Source organism: Salvelinus alpinus, chromosome 2 (assembly GCF_045679555.1).
Source record: "Salvelinus alpinus chromosome 2, SLU_Salpinus.1, whole genome shotgun sequence".
NCBI classification, from domain to species: Eukaryota; Metazoa; Chordata; class Actinopteri; order Salmoniformes; family Salmonidae; genus Salvelinus; species Salvelinus alpinus.
In genome coordinates, this window is record NC_092087.1 from 2,417,653 (window position 1) to 2,439,697 (window position 22,045).

Below are 22,045 nucleotides of genomic sequence, written 5' to 3' on the forward strand. Positions count from 1 at the left end.
TAGATCAATAAAAAAGTGGTCAGATGAAGCAGATGCGAAGCTACAGGACTGTTTTGCTAGCACAGTGATAAAATAATTAACTGGAATATGTTCCAGGATTCTTCCAATGGCATTGAGGAGTATGTCACATCTATCATTGATGACGTCGTCCCCACAGTGACCGTACGTACATACCCCAACCAGAAGCCATGGATTACAGGCAGCATCCGCACTGAGCTAAAGGCTAGAGCTGCCGCTTTCAAGGAGTGGGACTCTAACCTGGGAGCTTATAAGAAATCCTGCTATGCCCATCGACGAACCATCAAACAGGCAAAGCGCCAATAAAGGACCAAAATCTAGTCGCACTAATACACCAGCTCTGACGCTCGTCGGATGTGGCAGGGCATGCAAACCATTACAGACTACAAAGGGACGCACAGCCGAGAGCTGCCCTGTGACACGAGCCTACAAGACGAGCTAAACTACTTCTATGCTCGCTTCGAGGCACCAGCTCTACCGGAAGATTGTGTGATCATGCTCTCCGCAGCCGATGTGAGTAAGACCTTTAGACAGGTCAACATTCACAAGGCCGCAGGGATATACGGATTACCAGGACATATACTGCGAGCATGCGCTGACCAACTGGAAAGTGTCTTCACTGACATGTTCAAACTCTCCCTGTCCGAGTCTGTAATACCAACATGTTTTAAGCAGACCACCATAGTGCCTGTACCCAAGAACACTAAGGTAACCTGCATAAATGACTTCCGACCCGTAGAACTCACATCTGTAGCCATGAAGTGCTTTGAAAGGCTGGTCATGGCTCACAACACCATGATCCCAGAAACCCTAGACCCACTCCAATTTGCATACCACCCCAACAGATCCACAGATGATGCAATCTCTATTGCACTCCACACTGCCCTTTCCCACCTGGACAAAAGGAACACCTATGTGAGAATGCTATTCATTGACTACAGCTCAGCGTTCAACACCATAGTGCCGTCAAAGCTCATTAATAAGCTAAGGACCCTGGGACTAAACACCTCCCTCTGCAACTGGATCCTGGACTTCCTGACTGTCCGCCCCCAGGTGGTAAGGGTAGGTAATAATAACACATATTCCATGCTGATCCTCATCACAGGGGCCCCTCGAGGGTGCGTGCTCAGCCCCCTCCTGTACTCCCTGTTCCCTCATGACTGCATGACCAGGCATGACTCCAATACCATCATTAAATTTGCCGATGACACAACAGTGGTAGGCCTGATCACCCCCGACAACAATGAGACAGCCTATAGGGAGGAGGTCAGAGACCTGGCCGTGTGGTGCAAGGACAACAACCTCTCCCTCAATGTGATCAAGACAAAGGAGATGATTGTGGACTACAGGAAAAAGAGGACCGAGCACTCCCCCATTCTCATCGACGGGGCTGCAGTGGAGCAGGTTGAGAGCTTCAAGTTCCTTGGCGTCCATATCACCAACAAACTAACATGGTCCAAGCACACCAAGACAGTCGTGAAGTGGGCACGACAAAACCTATCCCCCCTCAGGAGACTGAAAAGATTTGGCATGGGTCCTCAGATCGTCAAAAGGTTTTACAGCTGCACCATCAATAGCATCCTGACTGGTTGCATCACTGCCTGGTATGGCAACTGCTTGGCCTCCAACCACAAGGCACTACAGAGGGTAGTGCGAAAGGCCCAGTACATCACTGGGGGCAAGATTTCTGCTATCCAGGACCTCTATACCAGGCGGTGTCAGAGGAAGGCCACCGTAGTCATAGACTGTTCTCTCTGCTACTGCATATCAAGCCGTACCGTAGCGCCAAGTCATTGCAGGCAATCTCAACGCTGTGCGTTACAGGGAAGACATCCTCCTCCCTCATGTGGTACCCTTCCTGCAGGCTCATCCTGACATGACCCTCCTGCATGACAATGCCACCAGCCATACTGCTTGTTCTGTGCGTGATTTCCTGCAAGACAGGAATGTCAGTGTTCTGCCATGGCCAGCGAAGAGCCCGGATTTCAATCCCATTGAGCACGTCTGGGACCTGTTGGGTCGGAGGGTGAGGTCTAGGGCCATTTCCCCCCAGAAATGTCCAGGAACTTGCAGGTGCCTTGGTGGAAGAGTGGGGTAACATCTCACAGCAAGAACTGGCAAATCTGCTGCAGTCCATGAAGAGGAGATGCACTGCAGTACTTAATGCAGCTGGCGGCCACACCAGATACTGACTGTTACTTTTGATTTTGACCCCGCCTTTGTTCAGGGACACATGATTCCATTTTTGTTAGTCACATGTCTGTGGAACATGTTCAGTTTGTTTAAGTTGTTGAATCTTATGTTCATACAAATATTTACACGTTAAGTTTGCTGAAAATAAACGCAGTTGACAGTGAGGACGTTTCTTTTTTTGCTGAGTTCATATACAGTGGGGAGAACAAGTATTTGATACACTGACGATTTTGCAGGTTTTCCTACTTACAAAGCATGTAGAGGTCTGTAATTTTTATCATAGGTACACTTCAACTCTGAGAGAAGGAATCTAAAACAAAAATCCAGAAAATCACATTGTATGATTTTTAAGTAATTAATTTGCATTTTATTGCATGACATAAGTATTTGATACATCAGAAAAGCAGAACTTAATATTTGGTACAGAAACCTTAGTTTGCAATTACAGAGATCATACGTTTCCTGTAGTTCTTGACCAGGTTTGCACACACTGCAGCAGGGATTTTGGCCCACTCCTCCTCCATTCTCCAGATCCTTCAGGTTTCGGGGCTGTCGCTGGGCAATACGGACTTTCGGCTCCCTCCAAAGATTTTCTATTGGGTTCAGGTCTGGAGACTGGCTAGGCCACTCCAGGACCTTGAGATGCTTCTTACGGAGCCACTCCTTAGTTGCCCTGGCTGTGTGTTTCGGGTCGTTGTCATGCTGGAAGACCCAGCCACGACCCATCTTCAATGCTCTTACTGAGGGAAGGAGGTTGTTGGTCAAGATCTCGCGATACATGGCCCCATCCATCCTCCCCTCAATACGGTGCAGTCGTCCTGTCCCCTTTGCAGAAAAGCATCCCCAAAGAATGATGTTTCCACCTCCATGCTTCACGGTTGGGATGGTGTTCTTGGGGTTGTACTCATCCTTCTTCTTCCTCCAAACACGGCGAGTGGAGTTTAGACCAAAAAGCTCTATTTTTGTCTCATCAGACCACATGACCTTCTCCCATTCCTCCTCTGGATCATCCAGATGGTCATTGGCAAACTTCAGACGGGCCTGGACATGCGCTGGCTTGAGCAGGGGGACCTTGCGTGCGCTGCAGGATTTTAATCCATGACGGCGTAGTGTGTTACTAATGGTTTTCTTTGAGACTGTGGTCCCAGCTCTCTTCAGGTCATTGACCAGGTCCTGCCGTGTAGTTCTGGGCTGATCCCTCACATTCCTCATGATCATTGATGCCCCACGAGGTGAGATCTTGCATGGAGCCCCAGACCGAGGGTGATTGACCGTCATCTTGAACTTCTTCCATTTTCTAATAATTGTGCCAACAGTTGTTGCCTTCTCACCAAGCTGCTTGCCTATTGTCCTGTAGCCCATCCCAGCCTTGTACAGGTCTACAATTTATCCCTGATGTCCTTACACAGCTCTCTGGTCTTGGCCATTGTGGAGAGGTTGGAGTCTGTTTGATTGAGTGTGTGGACAGGTGTCTTTTATACAGGTAACGAGTTCAAACAGTTGCAGTTAATACAGGTAATGAGTGGAGAACAGGAGGGCTTCTTAAAGAAAAACTAACAGGTCTGTGAGAGCCGGAATTCTTACTGGTTGGTAGGTGATCAAATACTTATGTCATGCAATAAAATGCAAATTAATTACTTAAAAATCATACAATGTGATTTTCTGGATTTTTGTTTTAGATTCCGTCTCTCACAGTTGAAGTGTACCTATGATAAAAATGACAGACCTCTACATGCTTTGTAAGTAGGAAAACCTGCAAAATCGGCAGTGTATCAAATACTTGTTCTCCCCACTGTATATATCACTAATTCCAATATATCCATGACTTCATGATTTCCTTAAGTGCCTGTGGGTGATAGTTTGTAGTGTGATTTCCTTTACGGTCCATAGAGGTATTTAAACCCGTATTAAAATATCCCATCATAATAATAGAGTCTAGTGTTGCTTGTAGAGTTGATAAATTCTTATATAAATTGGATCATCATTATTTGGACCGTACAGGTTAATAAGCCATATGTGTTTATTGTCCAATAACATATTTAAAATATATTTAAAATAATCCATCTACCATGATGATATGTTTGGACAATTTGCACACATCAAAATTACTGTTAATTAATATCATCAACTCTTTTGAATTTCTTTTCCCATGGGAGAAATATATTTCACCCCCCCAGTCCTTTTTCTACAAAACTTAATCTAAAATTGTTGAATGAGTTTCCTGTAAACAATAGATATTATATTACATTTACATTTAAGTCATTTAGCAGACGCTCTTATCCAGAGCGACTTACAAATTGGAAAGTTCATACGTATTCATCCTGGTCCCCCCATGGGGAATGAACCCACAACCCTGACGTTGCAAGTGCCATGCTCTACCAACTGAGCCACACGGGACCACATATTCCTTCTCTTTTAGCCAGGTAAATACTGATCGTCTTTTCTTATAATTGTAATGGCCTAGCAGATAATAACTGGCTATACTTATTTCACCACTTACCATAATGAGACAAGATTCAATTCTATTTATCAAAATATGTTTGTAAACATACCACAAGTAACATGATGATTGAGTGTCTATATAGCTGTACCATAATATTTGCATTGCTCCTAAGTAAACCTCCAATTTGTCCCCACTTTTCCACCTGCTACAACCCCTCATCCCGAGTTGGGTATTCATCCCAATGCCCAGCAGACCACTCCCAACCCATCCTTCAAAAAGAGCACACAGAACAGAAGCAGATCAACCGCCAAATGCATTTCCATCGCCCTCACCTCAATTTGTATTATATATATATATACACTCCTCAAAAAAATAAAGGGAACACTAAAATAACACATCCTAGATCTGAATGAATGAAATATTCTTATTAAATACTTTTTTCTTTACATAGTTGAATGTGCTGACAACCAAATCACACAAAAATGATCAATGGAAATCAAATGTATCAACCCATGGAGGTCTGGATTTGGAGTCAAACTCAAAATTAAAGTGGAAAACCACACTACAGGCTGATCCAACTTTGATGTAATGTCCTTAAAACAAGTCAAAATGAGGCTCAGTAGTGTGTGTGGCCTCCACGTGCCTGTATGACCTCCCTACAACGCCTGGGCATGCTCCTGATGAGGTGGCGGATGGTCTCCTGAGGCATCTCCTCCCAGACCTGGACTAAAGCATCCGCCAACTCCTGGACAGTCTGTGGTGCAACGTGGCGTTGGTGGATGGAGCGAGACATGATGTCCCAGATGTGCTCAATTGGATTCAGGTCTGGGGAACGGGCGGGCCAGTCCATAGCATCAATGCCTTCCTCTTGCAGGAACTGCTGACACACTCCAGCCACATGAGGTCTAGCATCGTCTTGCATTAGGAGGAACCCAGGGCCAACCGCACCAGCATATGGTCTCACAAGGGGTCTGAGGATCTCATCTCAGTACCTAATGGCAGTCAGGCTACCTCTGGCGAGCACATGGAGGGCTGTGCGGCCCCCCAAAGAAATGCCACCCCACACCATGACTGACCCACCGCCAAACCGGTCATGCTGGAGGATGTTGCAGGCAGCAGAAGGTTCTCCACGGCGTCTCCAGACTCTGTCACGTCTGTCACGTGCTCAGTGTGAACCTGCTTTCATCTGTGAAGAGTACAGGGCGCCAGTGGCGAATTTGCCAATCTTGGTGTTCTCTGGCAAATGCCAAACGTCCTGCACGGTGTTGGGCTGTAAGCACAACCCCCACCTGTGGACGTCGGGCCCTCATACCACCCTCATGGAGTCTGTTTCTGACCGTTTGAGCAGACACATGCACATTTGTGGCCTGCTGGAGGTCATTTTGCAGGGCTCTGGCAGTGCTCCTCCTGCTCAAAGGCGGAGGTAGCGGTCCTGCTGCTGGGTTGTTGCCCTCCTACGGCCTCCTCCACGTCTCCTGATGTACTGGCCTGTCTCCTGGTAGCGCCTCCATGCTCTGGACACTACGCTGACAGACACAACAAACCTTCTTGCCACCGCTCGCATTGATGTGCCATCCTGGATGAGCTGCACTACCTGAGCCACTTGTGTGGGTTGTAAACTCCGTCTCATGCTACCACTAGAGTGAAAGCACCGCCAGCATTCAAAATTGACCAAAACATCAGCCAGGAAGCATAGGAACTGAGAAGTGGTCTGTGGTCACCACCTGCAGAACCACTCCTTTATTGGGGGTGTCTTGCTAATTGCCTATAATTTCCACCTGTTGTCTATTCCATTTGCACAACAGCATGTGAAATTTATTGTCAATCAGTGTTGCTTCCTAAGTGGACAGTTTGATTTCACAGAAGTGTGATTGACTTGGAGTTGCATTGTGTTGTTTAAGTGTTCCCTTTATTTTTTTGAGCAGTGTATATAGTTGACGTCGAAAGTTTACATACACCTTAGCCAAATACATACGTTTTTAACAATTCCTGACATTTAATCCTAGTAAAAATTCCGTCTTAGGATCACCACTTTTTTTTAAGAATGTGAAATGTCAGAATAGTAGTAGAGAGAACGATTTATTTCAGCTTTTATTTCTTTCATCACATTCCCAGTGGGTCAGAAGTTCACATACACTCAATTAATATTTGGTAGCATTGCCTTTAAATTGTTTAACTTGGGTCAAACATTTCGGGTCGCCTTCCACAAGCTTCCCACAATAAGTTGGGTGAATTTTGGCCAATTCCTCCTGACAGAGCTGGTGTAACTGAGTCAGGTTTGTAGGCCTCCTTGCTCACAGGTGCCATTAATACAGGTAACGAGTGGAGGACAGAGGAGCCTCTTAAAGAAGAAGTTACAGGTCTGTGAGAGCCAGAAATCTTGCTTGTTTGTAGGTGACCAAATACTTATTTTCCACCATAATTTGCTAATAAATTCATTAAAAGTCCTACAATGTGATATTTTGGAATTTTTTTTCTCATTTTGTCTGTCATAGTTGAAGTGTACCTATGATGAAAATTACAGGCCTCTCATCTTTTTAAGTGGGAGAACTTGCACAATTGGTGGCTGACTAAATACTTTTTTGCCCCACTGTATATATATTTTTTATCCTGTTTCTAATTTTCAATAATTAGCTATTAATATTTGTAGTAATGTCAGCAATTTATGCAAATCATTTTTACCTCTCTGTCACGCCTTGACCTTAGAGAGCCGTTTTATTTCTCTATTTGGTTAGGTCAGGGTGTGATTTGGGGTGGGCATTCTGTTTGTTTCGATGTTTTGGCCGGGTATGGTTCTCAATTAGGGACAGCTGTCTATCGTTGTCTCTGATTGGGAATCATACTTAGGCAGCCTTTTTTCCTTTTGGTAGTTGTGGGTAGTTGTCTTCGTTTGTGCAAGTATAGCCTTACGGAGCTTCACGTTCGTTTTTGTTGTATTATTGTTTTGTTGGGGACATTTGCAAATAAAGGAAGAATGTACGGCTCACCACGCTGCACCATACGACGAGCGTGACACTCTCACCATTACCAAAATTACATTAAGGCAAGCAATTATTATATTAGCAAACAATTATTGTGAATCATCCTATATTGTCCCTAACATCGTTTACACCCTCTCAACAGTTGTGGGACACACACACACAACCATTTTCCCCCACAACAACCATAGACTCAGATTCTCAACATTTGCACCATCCCAGAGCCCAGAGAGGTCTTGATTTACAAATGCATATACAGTTGCAGCTGTATGAGAAGGCCTGCAAAACTGAGCAAAAAAAAGGGCAGAAATGGGGAGATTTTCTTTTCACCTTTATTTAACCAGGTAGGCCAGTTGAAAACAAGTTTCTCATTTACAACTGTGACCTGGCCAAGATAAAGCCAAGCAGTGTGAACAGACAACACAGGGTTACACATGGAATACACAAACATACAGTCAATAACACAAAATAAAATAAAAATAGAAAAATCTATGTACAGTGTGTGCAAATGTAGAAGAGTAGGGAGGTAGGCAATAAATAGCCCTTAGAGGCGAAAATAATTACAATTTAGCATTAATACTGGAGTGATGGATGTGCAGATGATGATGTGCAAGTATGTACAATGTGCAAATATGATATGCAAATATGTACATATTTTTATTCATTCTTTGACACTTGTGTGTATAAGGTAGTAGTTGTGAAATTCTTAGGTTAGATTACGTGTTAGATATTACTGCATGGTCGGAACTAGAAGCACAAGCATTGCGCTACACTCGCATTAACATCTGCTAACCATGTGTATGTGACCAGTAACATCTGCTAACCATGTGTATGTGACCATTAACATCTGCTAACCATGTGTATGTGACCAATAACATCTGCTAACCATGTGTATGTGACCATTAACATCTGCTAACCATGTGTATGTGACCATTAACATCTGCTAACCATGTGTATGTGACCAATAACATCTGCTAACCATGTGTATGTGACCATTAACATCTGCTAACCATGTGTATGTGACCAGTAACATCTGCTAACCATGTGTATGTGACCATTAACATCTGCTAACCATGTGTATGTGACCAGTAACATCTGCTAACCATGTGTATGTGACCATTAACATCTGCTAACCATGTGTATGTGACCAATAAGATTTGATTTATTTAGAGATACTGGAGAGCAAAAGAGCAAGAGGGTAAGTAATAATATGGGGATGGGGTAGTCGGGTGTGCAATTTACAGATTGGCTGTGTACAGGTACAGTGATCGGTAAGCTGCTCAGACAGCTGATGCTTAAAGTTAGAGAGGGAGATATAAGTCTCCAGCTTCAGAGATTTTTGCAATTCGTTCCAGTCATTGGCAGCAGAGAACTGTAAGGAAAGGTGGCCAAAGTAAGAATTGGCTTTGGGGATGACCAGTGAGATATACCTGCTGGAGCGTGTGCTACGGGTGGGTGTTGCTATGGTGACCAGTAAGCTGAGATAAGGCGTGGCTTTACCTAGCAAAGACTCATAGATGGCCTGGAGCCAGTGGGTTTGGCGATGGATATGTAGTGAGGGCCAGCCAACAAGAGCATACAGTTCGCAGTGGTGGGTGGTATATGGGGCTTTGGTGATAAAACAGATGGCACTGTGATAGACTGCATCCAGTTTGCTGAGTAGAGTGTTGGGGGTTATTTTGTAAATGACATCGTCGAAGTCAAGGATTGGTAGGATAGTCAGTTTTACGAGGGTATGTTTGTCAACATGTCCTTTGTTGCGAAAAAGGAAGCCGATTCTAGATTTAATTTTGGATTAGAGATGCTTAATGTGTGTCTGGAAGGCGAGTTTACAGTCTAACCAGACACCTAGGTATTTATAGTTGTCCACATATTCCAAGTCAGAACCATCTAGAGTAGTGATGCTTGTCGTGCGTGCAGGTGTGGGCAGCAATCGGTTGAAGAGCATGTACTTAGTTTTACTAGCATTTAAAAGCAGTTGGAGGCCACGGAAGGAATGTTGTATGTCGTTGAAGGTTGTCTGGAGGTTAGTTAGCACAGTGTCCAAAGAAGGGCCAGAAGTATACAAAATGGTGTCGTCTGTGTAGAGGTGGATCAGAGAATCAGCAAGAGCGACATCATTGATATATTAACCATTGTCACGTCCTAGATGATGGAGGTCAGATATACCCCCTTCCCCTGAAACACCCACAACATGGTCCCCCGTAGTGACCATATTCCCAAGCATCTCCATGCAGTCAGACCTTTGATTTTGTGCCACCATGGCCACAATAATATGCCCCCTCTCTGTATGTCCGAGTGTGACCCCCTCCCCATGGGTTACTGCAGCTAGTGTTGCCAGCACTGCCACTGCCTGGGTGGGGGCACCCCAACCCCCTCCCCATGGGTTACTGCAGCTAGTGATGCCAGCACTGCCACTGCCTGGGTGGGGGCACCCCACCCCCCTCCCCATGTGATACTGCAGCTAGTGATGCCAGCACTGCCACTGCCTGGGTGGGGGCACCCCACCCCCCTCCCCATGGGATACTGCAGCTAGTGATGCCAGCACTGCCACTGCCTGGGTGGGGGCACCCCACCCCCCTCCCCATGGGTTACTGCAGCTAGTGTCGCCAGCACTGCCTGGGTGGGGGCACCCCACCCCCCTCCCCATGGGTTACTGCAGCTAGTGTTGCCAGCACTGCCACTGCCTGGGTGGGGGCACCCCACCCCCCTCCCCATGGGTTACTGCAGCTAGTGTTGCCAGCACTGCCACTGCCTGGGTGGGGGCACCCCACGCCCCTCCCCATGGGTTACTGCAGCTAGTGTTACCAGCACTGCCACTGCCTGGGTGGGGGCACCCCACCCCCCTCCCCATGGGTTACTGCAGCTAGTGATGCCAGCACTGCCACTGCCTGGGTGGGGGCACCCCACCCCCCCTCCCCATGGGTTACTGCAGCTAGTGTTGCCAGCACTGCCACTGCCTGGGTGGGGGCACCCCACCCCCCTCCCCATGGGTTACTGCAGCTAGTGTTGCCAGCCCTGCCACTGCCTGGGTGGGGGCACCCCACCGGAATCTCCACCAGCTAGGTACAAGGTCGTCAAGGTTCTCATTTGCAGCTTTGAGAATGTCCTTGTATATTATGCTCTCCCATCATGGGGCTTTGATATGCAGGACCAACCCTGCCAAGCAGGCTCAGAATCTTGAGGGGGCAGTGCTGCTCTAAAAGGTCTCTGACAGCATTTTGGCTGCACACAGGCCGCTAACAGCAGGCCCATAAAACAGATAGGGACTTCTCCTTAGTATCTGGGTCATTCAGGTGGGTGTCTAGGGTATAGGGTTGTGGACTGTTCCATCAATCTAGGACCATAAATAAATATATTAGATGTATAATTTTGTTTTTTTAATGTAGTTCCCCATGATAGGACAATAAATGAGATGTATAATTTATTTTTAAACACTGTTCCACCATGATAGGACAATAAATAAGGACAATAAATAAATATAATAAATAATGTATAATTCATTATAAAATGTATATCCCTCATATACACAACACTGAAAGCTCTCTCACAACCCCTGCTCACAGAAATACATTGGTTCTGGGATATGCAACCATTTCCTTTCTCACTCAACGCCACACTTTCTCATACACCACACCCTCCATCTCAATACATACAGACATAGTCTTCTCTTTTTATCTCCACCATGTTGAATTTGTGGCTTTGTGTTCCATGAGTTCTATTTGAAGATAGAAAAGCTATAATGTTTGTTGTATTATTACAATCCATAACAGGGCTAGAATTGTGTATTTCATTATTTGCCTCCTCTATGAGAACTTTGTCATTAAAAAAAAAGTCATGGAGTAGTCTGTGTCTCGCAATAGTTTTGTCACAAAAACTGTTGTTTTAAATGGCAGTCGGAAGGGTGGGTGCTGCGGCAGGTGCCGCTTCTCATACGAATGCTGTTATTTTATCTAAAACATCAGGTTTACGCCGATCCCAGCAAAGTTACTCATGCAAAGATTTAAAGCGCAATTATGTGTTTTATCTCCAGTACATTGCCATGATCGTCAGTTATGTAGCTGCTCTACTGATAATCTCAGTGCGTCCTTTCTGGGATGACACAATCAGTCTACTACCGGAGAATATCAACACCAAACACATTGGTTCCACGGGAGCGGACAGTACACAGCATACCATAATGTTCTGAATAATGGCCAAGTCTACCTCGCTCCCTATTCCACTGAACCGCTTAGGCGTAACAAACACAAGTCCAACATTTATCAGAAACTGTTAAACTACCTGTTCACTACCCTCCTGCTCTCCGGGGATGTGCAACTCAATCCTGGGCCTAACATCACCGAGCCAGCGATACTCACCGGAGTGGAAAGCAGTGGATGGCCTCGTCCACTGATCGTCGCCGCTGCGGAAATGAGTGCTATGGTCCCATGGTTTCTCTCGACTCACCCGGTTCCAGGATGGAATTTGACTCTTCAAACATACCCAAGTCGCTATATGCGATCCCTGACTCTGCTTCTGGTACGCAAGCTGTTTTAATTAGTTCCCTGCATCCAGTGCAGGCGGGAGGGATTGTTAATTGCACTACCGAACTGCCCCTAATCAAAACGAAACAAAACGGCCTAAACCCAGCCATCAGAAAACACAGAAATTTTAACTTTTTTCAATGTGTCAATCACTCTGGAGTCATCTGGGACCCACGAGCTAAGCCCAAGGGACTACTAGGGGGGCACTTGAACATTCATAGTGTCATTCCAAAAAGTGCTCAAATTCAACATCTACTCAGACTCAACCTTGACTTCCTCTGCCTCTCAGAGACATGTCCTCTGCCTCTCAGAGACATGGCTCCATAAAAATTCTCCATATGCTGCTTTGATTGTTCCTGGCTACAATGTTTTCAGGAGAGACAGGATTGAAGGAAGAGGAGGGGGTGTGATGATATACATTAGAACATATCCGTTGTAAACAAATTGAGTGGTCATGTGATAATCAACTAGAATGTATTGGCCTGAACGTTACACTGTCTCCCCAAATGTCTTTTACCCTTATTGGAATGTATAGACCACCTTGCACCAAAAGTGTGTTTTTTGATCAGTTTAATAACATGCTTAGGGAATGTGATTTTGGGAAGGAGGTCATCTTAATGGGAGATTTTAATATTAATTATGAAGACAAGTCTTGTAGGAAACCCTCAAATGGATCACTAATACCTTTGACCTTACACAGCTAGTTAAAGGACCAACCAGGGTGACTTGTTGCTCTAAAACACAGATTGATTTGGTGTTCAGTAATAAATCAGAGAGAGTGACTAAATCATTCAATATGGTTACTGGGCTATCTGATCATAATCTGACACTTATAGCCAGAAAGCTGTCTAAGAACAGGTTTAACCTCTCTACTGAACAGGTTTAACCTCTCTACTGTTAGAAAGCCTGATCAACTCAGAATACCTAAGAGTGAATTCAATTATTTTGAAAACGCAATTAAGGGAATTAACTGGAATGATCTCTTGTCCTATACAGATGTGGAAGCTGATGGTCAGGTTTTTCTATCCACAAATCGCCTACAATAAATGGCTTCCTAAAGAAAAGAAAATCCAACCCTGGCCGGAAGAACACTCTTCCTTGAGTGGAGAAATCTGGAAATTGATGAAAGAACGAGATCATGCTCTAAAAACAGCCCTAAAGTCCAAATTAGAGCATGACAGACATAGGTTTACCATGTTGAGAAATAAGGTGAGGAAAGAAATCAGACAGACCAAGGCAAACTTTCTTTATTAACATAATTGGTGAAGCAAAGGGAAATTCTAAATTGATCTGGGAGAATCTAAAAAAGTTTACAGGGAAAAACCATGGTAACACTGCAAAAAGAGTAGAAATCATGGTGAATAACAATCTAACACCGGATGCAGTCGAAATAGCAAGAGCCTTCAATTCCTACTTTATTGACTCTGTCAGGGTACTGACACAGAACCCCTCCACTGGTTTCTTGGGCTCAGTGCTAGTGAATGATGCTCAACCTGTCTTCATCATAAGGGAGGTTTCTGAGTCAAAGGTGAACAGGGTGATTAGCTCACTAAAGAACTCTAAAGCCAAAGATGTGTTTGGGCTGGACTCTACCTTTCATTCACTCATTGGCCCCATTACTAAGGTCACCAACACATCTATTGGTCTGGGGGTGTTTCCAAGGGTCTGGAAGTTGGCCATAAGAACGGCCATCTTTAAATCAGACGACCCTGCTGACGTGAGTAACTACAGGCCCATTAGTATACTACCTGTGGTGTTGAAGGTGACCCTGCTGACGTGAGTAACTACAGGCCCATTAGTATACTACCTGTGGTGTTGAAGGTGACCCTGCTGACGTGAGTAACTACAGGCCCATTAGTATACTACCTGTGGTGTTGAAGGTGACCCTGCTGACGTGAGTAACTACAGGCCCATTAGTATACTACCTGTGGTGTTGAAGGTGTCCCTGCTGACGTGAGTAACTACAGACCCATTAGTATACTACCTGTGGTGTTGAAGGTGACCCTGCTGACGTGAGTAACTACAGGCCCATTAGTATACTACCTGTGGTGTTGAAGGTGACCCTGCTGACGTGAGTAACTACAGGCCCATTAGTATACTACCTGTGGTGTTGAAGGTGACCCTGCTGACGTGAATAACTACAGGCCCATTAGTATACTACCTGTGGTGTTGAAGGTGACCCTGCTGACGTGAGTAACTACAGACCCATTAGTATACTACCTGTGGTGTCAAAGGTTGTTGAAAAGTGTGTAGCAGAACAACTGATTGCCCACCTCAACAACAGCCCCTTCACATTACACTCCATGCAGTTTGGCTTCAGAGTGAAACACTCCACAGAAACGGCCAACTGCTTTCTTCTGGAAAATGTGAAGTCCAAGATGGACACAGGGGGCGTGGTTGGGTCTGTGTTTCTGGACCTAAGGAAGGCGTGTGATACTGTTAACCATGAGGTTCTCATCACAAAATTGTCCAAGTCCAACTTTTCCCCCTATGCCTTGAGATGGATGAAATCATACCTCGAAGGCAAAACTCAGTGTGTCAGAGTGAGCAATGAGCTGTTGCCCACTCTTAGCTATGATGTGGGCGTGCCCCAAGGGTCAATACTGGGGCCCCTCCTGTTCAGCCTGTACATTAATGATCTGCCTTCTGTCTGTACTGGGTCTGAAGTTCAAATGTATGCAGATGATACAGTGGTATATGTGCATGGAAAGAGCAAACAACAAGCTGCACAAGAACTCACTACTGTAATGGTCTAGGTTACAAAGTGGCTCAGTGACTCACTACTGTAATGGTCCAGGTTACAAAGTGGCTCAGTGACTCACTACTGTAATGGTCCAGGTTACAAAGTGGCTCAGTGACTCACTACTGTAATGGTCCAGGTTACAAAGTGGCTCAGTGACTCACTACTGTAATGGTCCAGGTTACAAAGTGGCTCAGTGACTCACTACTGTAATGGTCCAGGTTACAAAGTGGCTCAGTGACTCACTACTGTAATGGTCCAGGTTACAAAGTGGCTCAGTGACTCACTACTGTAATGGTCCAGGTTACAAAGTGGCTCAGTGACTCACTACTGTAATGGTCCAGGTTACAAAGTGGCTCAGTGACTCGTGTTTGCATCTCAATGTGAAAAAAACAGTTTGCATGTTCTTCACAAAGAGGGCAACAGATGCTACTGAGCCAGATGTCTATGTGTCAGGGGAGAAGCTCCAGGTGTTATCTGATTTTAAGTACCTTGGCATCATACTTGATTCCAACCTCTCTTTTAAAAAGCAGGTGAAAAAGGTTATTCAAATAACCAAATTCAACCTAGCTAATTTCTGATTTATAAGAAATTGTTTGACTACAGATGTAAAAAAACTGGACTTCAAATCTGTGATACTCCCCCACTTAACATACTGCTTGACTAGTTGGGCCCAAGCTTGCTGTACAACATTTAAACCCATTCAGTCTGTCTACAAACAGGCTTTCAAAGTGCTTGATAGGAAGCCCAATAGCCATCATCACTGTTACATCCTCAGAAAGCATGAGCTCCTGAGTTGGGAAAATCTTGTGCAATACACCGACGCATGTCTTGTATTCAAGATCCTAAATGGCCTGGCTCCCCCTCCACTCAGTATTTTTCTTAAACAGAAAACCCAAACATATGGCAGCAGATCCACAAGGTCTGCCATGAGAGGTGACTGTATAGTTCCCTTAAGGAAAAGCACCTTTAGTAAATGCACTTTCTCTGTGAGAGCTTCCCATGTCTGGAATACACTGCCATCAGACACACATAACTGCACCACCTATCACACTTTCACAAAAAACATGAAGACATGGCTAAAGGTCAATCAGATTTTTTAACTTAATCCCTAGCTGTGTATTGCTGCTTTCCATGTTGTCTGTAGCTGGTGCGGTGTGGAAACACGTTTTGTCTGGTTGCTTTTTGTGCTATGTTGCTCTGTCTGCATGGTATGTCTTGCTTGTCCTATGTTGCTCTGCGTGTGCTCACTGCTCACTGATTGTCTGTATTGTAATTGTTTTTAAAAACCTGCCCAGGGACTGCGATTGAAAATTAGCCGGTTGGCTAAAACCAGCACTTTTACTGAAATGTTGATTAATGTGCACTGTCCCTGTAAAAATAAACTCAAACTGGTTATCAATATACAGTTTGACCACGAGAGCTTCGCATTTCCCTTTCAATCTATTTTCCTTGAAAATTGGATACAGAACTTTGCGCTGTTCTGCAATTTCCTTCGGGAACTGGTCATTCATGCCTATTTTCGTGCCAGCAAGTCTTTTACCCAGGCTTTTAACCATTATTTGATCTTTAAAGAAAGAATTTGGCAACGATTGGGCGTTCATACCTCTGCCCGAAGCGGTGTAGCGGTGTACACGTGTACACCCGAAGCGTTCAGTTAGCTTTGGGTGGGATCTGAAGCGCTGTAAGGAGGAACTTTCTAACTACAGATTCAGGAAGTTTTCCTTTCTCTTGGATACCTTTAAGTACCAGATTCTCTCTCATGGATCTAGTCTGTATGTCAAGTACGGCTTCTCTCAGAATGATGTTCTCCTTTTTAAGTTCATTAACTTCGGTTTTAATCTTATTGACCGCCCCGTTTAGCTTGTGTCTTTCTCCAATGTTGCAGCTTTTTTGTCACTCATCTCGAGGCTTGCCTTCAACTCTTTTATACCTTACTGACTAGTTCAAGTATACTCAGTTTGTCATTTATTGATTTTAACAGATTGACCTTTGACCTTTACCTTTCCCGGTGATTAAAATAGGGTTAGGGTTAGGGTTAGGGTTTCTTGACCTGGAGGCCTGCTTTAGTTTTTGCTTGTAAGCAGGAATCAGAAGGATAGAGTTAAGGTCAGATTTGCCAAATGGACGGCGGGGGAGAGCTTTCTATGCATCTCTGTGTGGAGCAAAGGTGGTCTAGAATTTTTTTAACCTCTGGTTACACATGTAACATGCTGGTAGAAATGAGGTAGAATGGATTTAAGTTTCCCTGCATTAAAGTCCCCAGCCGCTAGAAGCGCCACATCTAGATAAGCATTTTCTTGTTTGCTTATGGACTTATACAGCTCGTTGTGTGCGGTCTTAGTGCCAGCGTCGGTTTGTCGTGGTAAATAGACAGCTACGAAAAATATAGATGAACTCTTGGTAAATAGTGTGGTGTACAGCTTATCATGAGATACTCTACCTCAGGCCAGCAAAGCCTTGAGACTTCATTAATGTTAGATTTCATGCACCAGCTGTTATTGACAAATAGACAGACTGCCACCCCTTGTCTTACCGGAGGCATCCGTTCTAGCTTGCCGATGCACGGAAAACCCGGCCAGCTGTATGTTATCCATGTCATCGTTCAGTCACGACTCATAAGTGAAACATAAGATATTAGTTTAATGTCCCGTTGGTAGGATAGTCTTGATCGGAGCTCATCCAGTTTATTATCTGCATACATCATCAACACTGGTGGTGTTGATGATGTATGCAGATTGGAGGGGTTCAACAAGGTGACTGGTGGTGTTGATGATGTATGCAGATTGGAAGGGGTCAACAAGGTGACTGGTGGTGTTGATGATGTATGCAGATTGCAGGGGGTCAACAAGGTGACTGGTGGTGTTGATGATGTATGCAGATTGGAAGGGGTCAACAAGGTGACTGGTGGTGTTGATGATGTATGCAGATTGGAAGGGGTCAACAAGGTGACTGGTGGTGTTGATGATGTATGCAGATTGGAGGGGGTCAACAAGGTGACTGGTGGTGTTGATGATGTATGCAGATTGGAGGGGGTCAACAAGGTGACTGGTGGTGTTGATGATGTATGCAGATTGGAAGGGGTCAACAAGGTGACTGGTGGTGTTGATGATGTATGCAGATTGGAGGGGGTCAACAAGGTGACTGGTGGTGTTGATGATGTATGCAGATTGGAGGGGCAACCCCTGTTTCAAAGCGGATGAAGAACTTGTTTAGTTCATTGGCTGTAGAAAGGCAGGGATCGATACGTTGCCGACCTTTGAAGGGGGCGTTTTCCATATTCTTAATGCCCAACCAGGCAGACCGAGAGTCTCCTTCTCGGTCTGAGATGTTGAATATCTCATTCCAAAGTCATGGGCATTAATATGGAGTTGGTCCCCCCTTTGGTGCCATAACAGCCTCCACTCTTCTGGGAAGGCTTTCTACTAGATGTTTGAACATTGCTGCGGGGACTTGCTTTCATTCAGCCACAAGAGCATTAGTGAGGTCGAGCACTGGTGTTGGGCGATTAGGCCTGGCTCACAGTCGGCTTTACAATTTGTCCCAAAGGTGTTCAATGGGGTTGAGGTCAGGGCTCTGTGCAGGCCAGTCAAGTTCTTCCACACCGATCTCGACAATCCCTTTCTGTATGGACATCGCTTTGTGCATGGGGCATTGTCATGCTGAAACAGGAAATGGCCTTCCCCAAACTTTTGCCACAAAGTTGGGAGCACAGAATCATCTACAATGTCATTGTATGCTGTAGCGTTAAGATCTCCCTTCACTGGAACTAAGGGGCCTAGCCTGAACAATGAAAAACAGCCCCTGGCCCTTATTCCTCCTCCACCAAACTTTACAATTGGCACTATGTATTCGGACAGATAGCGTTCTCCTGGAATCCGCCAAACTCAGATTTGTCCATCGGACTGCCAGATGGTGAAGCGTGATTCCTTACTCCAGGGAACGCGTTTCCACTGCTGAGTTTAATGGCGGCGAGCTATACACCACTCCATCCGACGCTTGGAATTGCAATCGCCGGCTAGTGTGCACCTGCTCACTAGCCAGTTTACCATTTCATGAAGCTCCCGACGAACAGTTTTTGTGCTGACGTTGCTTTCAGAGGCAGTTTGGAACTCAGTAGTGAGTGTTGCAACCGAGGACAGACAATTTTCACACGCTTCAGCACTCAGGGGTCCCGTTTTGTGAGCTTGTGTGGCCTACCACTTCGCGGCTGAGCCGTTGTTGCTCCTAGACATTTCCACTTCACAATGATATCACTTACAGTTGACGAGTGCAGCTCAAGTAGGGCATACATTTGAAAGGTATCCTATGCCACGTTGAAAGTCACTGAGCTCTTCAGTATGGGTAATTCTACTGACAATGTTCTTTTGGAGATTGCATGGCTTTGTGCTCGATTTCATATACCTGCCAGTAATGGGTGTGGCTGAAATTGCCAAACCCACTATTTTCAAGGGGTGTCAACATCATTTTGGGCGTGTAGTGTACCTTTAGATGTGTGGGTGTGAAAACTAATCTCTGCTCTGTTGAAGGAACATTTCCAGAGACAATGATGTGTGTAGTGTGTGTGTGTGTGTGTGTGTGTGTGTGTGTGTGTGTGTGTGTGTGTGTGTGTGTGTGTGTGTGTGTGTGTGTGTGTGTGTGTGTCAAGGTGACTAAACTGGACCCAGGCAGGTTTAGGCTGAATGCTGCAGTGAGTGACTGATCGTCCTCCACAGCTACTCTGCTGCTAACAGCTTACTGGGCAGTATAGTGGTGCCTGGGTACAGGTTAGTAGCCTATACAAAAAGGTTAGCCCATTTCTGCTAAGGTCTTGGGTTGTGATACGTAACAGTCCTGCACTGCATGGGTTTCGGTAGTATAGTATGATGCTATAGTAATCTCATCCCTTTCATATTATGTGAACAATAATAATTGTGCTGACAAACTGCCTGGGAGCTCCTCAGTGGTGAAACTCCTCCTCCTTCAATCAGTGGTGAACCAGGTGGAACAAATCTTCCAGGCAATCAGGGCGTGCCAGCACCTGGCTCTGCTGTTGTCTTTAGACCGCAGTGAAAGGAGCATTTATAACACCACAAGACCAAGGAAACTTTATCTTTGTGATCAAGGTGACTGTGCAAGTCCAAGCCCTCCACAAAACTGTGAAAGACAGCCGGTAAGCGCCATATTAGCCATGCTTGGCTAGACTGACTTAAGCAGTGCACTGCTAATGATACTCTGGAAAACACAGACTCTTAACTCTTAACTTTGATAGGACTTTTGCAGTGGTATTTATAACTTCAAATGTTGTTTGTGGGGTATAAAGGAAAAGTAAGAAGAGCCAAATTCATTGTTGACAAATAACTTGTTTGAAATGGTTAAAAGTAATTTAAACTTTGTAGAAATCTTAGTAAACCAAGTTCTTAATTCGGTAACAAATGTATAGTCTAAAAAATCTTTGGCTAAAAAATGTAAGAGTTGTCTGCTTAAAACTACTGATTAGAAAATAAAAGTAATTTTTTTACTACTAAAAATATTTTGAATGTATTTGGCTAAAATGCAAATTTAGAGAAAATATACTGATTCTGCTCATTTGATTAAAAATGGTGGGTTTCTATTTTGGGAAACATTTGCTTAAAAGTGGAAACCTTGTGTTTTATGGTGGCAGAAATGTGTTTATCTGGGATGAATGTGGATAATTTTGTGTATTTGATTGGGCTGTCAACTCAAATAGTAACTTATATTTGTCATCTCTTTTTTGAGGTTTTTCACCTGTTTACTGCCAACCAAAGAATGGTAAATAAAAGACAAACAACTGATTCCATGGCTGTTTATTGAGTGAAATCCAGTTAAAATCTTCATGTGGAGGGACTGTCCTTTTCAAGTGGGGAATTGCACAAGAAAGAGGTCAAAACTTGACAATAATTGTAATATTTATCAGTTAGCGCCACAATGTTTACAACTGGCACAACCAAAAAGAACATGGAGAAGGGGTTGTGTACTAGAGGACATTCAGGTAATAAACACTACTGTCCTGTACCCAGAGGGTTAGAGGACATTCAGGTAATAAACACTACTGTCCTGTACCCAGAGGGTTAGAGTTAGAGGACATTCAGGTAATAAACACTACTGTCCTGTACCCAGAGGGTTAGAGTTAGAGGACATTCAGGTAATAAACACTACTGTCCTGTACCCAGAGGGTTAGAGGACATTCAGGTAATAAACACTACTGTCCTGTACCCAGAGGGTTAGAGGACATTCAGGTAATAAACACTACTGTCCTGTACCCAGAGGGTTAGAGGACATTCAGGTAATAAACACTACTGTCCTGTACCCAGAGGGTTAGGGTTAGAGGACATTCAGGTAATAAACACTACTGTCCTGTACCCAGAGGGTTAGAGGACATTCAGGTAATAAACACTACTGTCCTGTACCCAGAGGGTTAGAGGACATTCAGGTAATAAATACTAATGTCCTGTACCCAGAGGGTTAGAGGACATTCAGGTAATAAACACTACTGTCCTGTACCCAGAGGGTTAGAGGACATTCAGGTAATAAACACGACTGTCCTGTACCCAGAGGGTTAGAGGACATTCAGGTAATAAACACTACTGTCCTGTACCCAGAGGGTTAGAGGACATTCAGGTAATAAATACTAATGTCCTGTACCCAGAGGGTTAGAGGACATTCAGGTAATAAACACTACTGTCCTGTACCCAGAGGGTTAGAGGACATTCAGGTAATAAACACGACTGTCCTGTACCCAGAGGGTTAGAGGACATTCAGGTAATAAACACTACTGTCCTGTACCCAGAGGGTTAGAGGACATTCAGGTAATAAACACTACTGTCCTGTACCCAGAGGGTTAGAGGACATTCAGGTAATAAACACTACTGTCCTGTACCCAGAGGGTTAGAGGACCTATCTATCCAAGCAATATGGTTATTTGACCAGTGACTATGTCTCTGTCTCTTGTTTTAAATACTGTATATCTCTGTCTCTCAGGTCCAGACTGTTCAGAGGGAAGAAGCTCCAAGGAGACTATGACGTCAAAGTGGAACAGGTGTGTACAATCACACACACTCCAGTAATTTTAATTCATTCATCAGTTATTTTGTACCATTATTATTATTATTATTATATTTATCAGTTAGCACCACAATGTTTACAACTG

The 22,045-nt window shown here is 44.6% G+C and overlaps 1 protein-coding gene across 2 annotated transcripts in view; it reads left to right on the top strand.

The window, feature by feature from the left end:
- The window catches only part of LOC139552800 (synapsin-2-like), a 274,172-nt gene that overhangs the window by 12,829 nt on the left and 239,298 nt on the right, over positions 1-22,045 (top strand). For both annotated transcript variants that reach the window (XR_011670537.1, XM_071364849.1), the window contains exon 2: positions 21,877-21,934. Coding sequence is in view for 1 of the 2 variants with exons in the window: in XM_071364849.1 (XP_071220950.1) it covers positions 21,877-21,934 (58 nt within the window). In the remaining variant the exon portion in view is untranslated. The remainder of the gene's footprint in view (positions 1-21,876; positions 21,935-22,045) is intronic.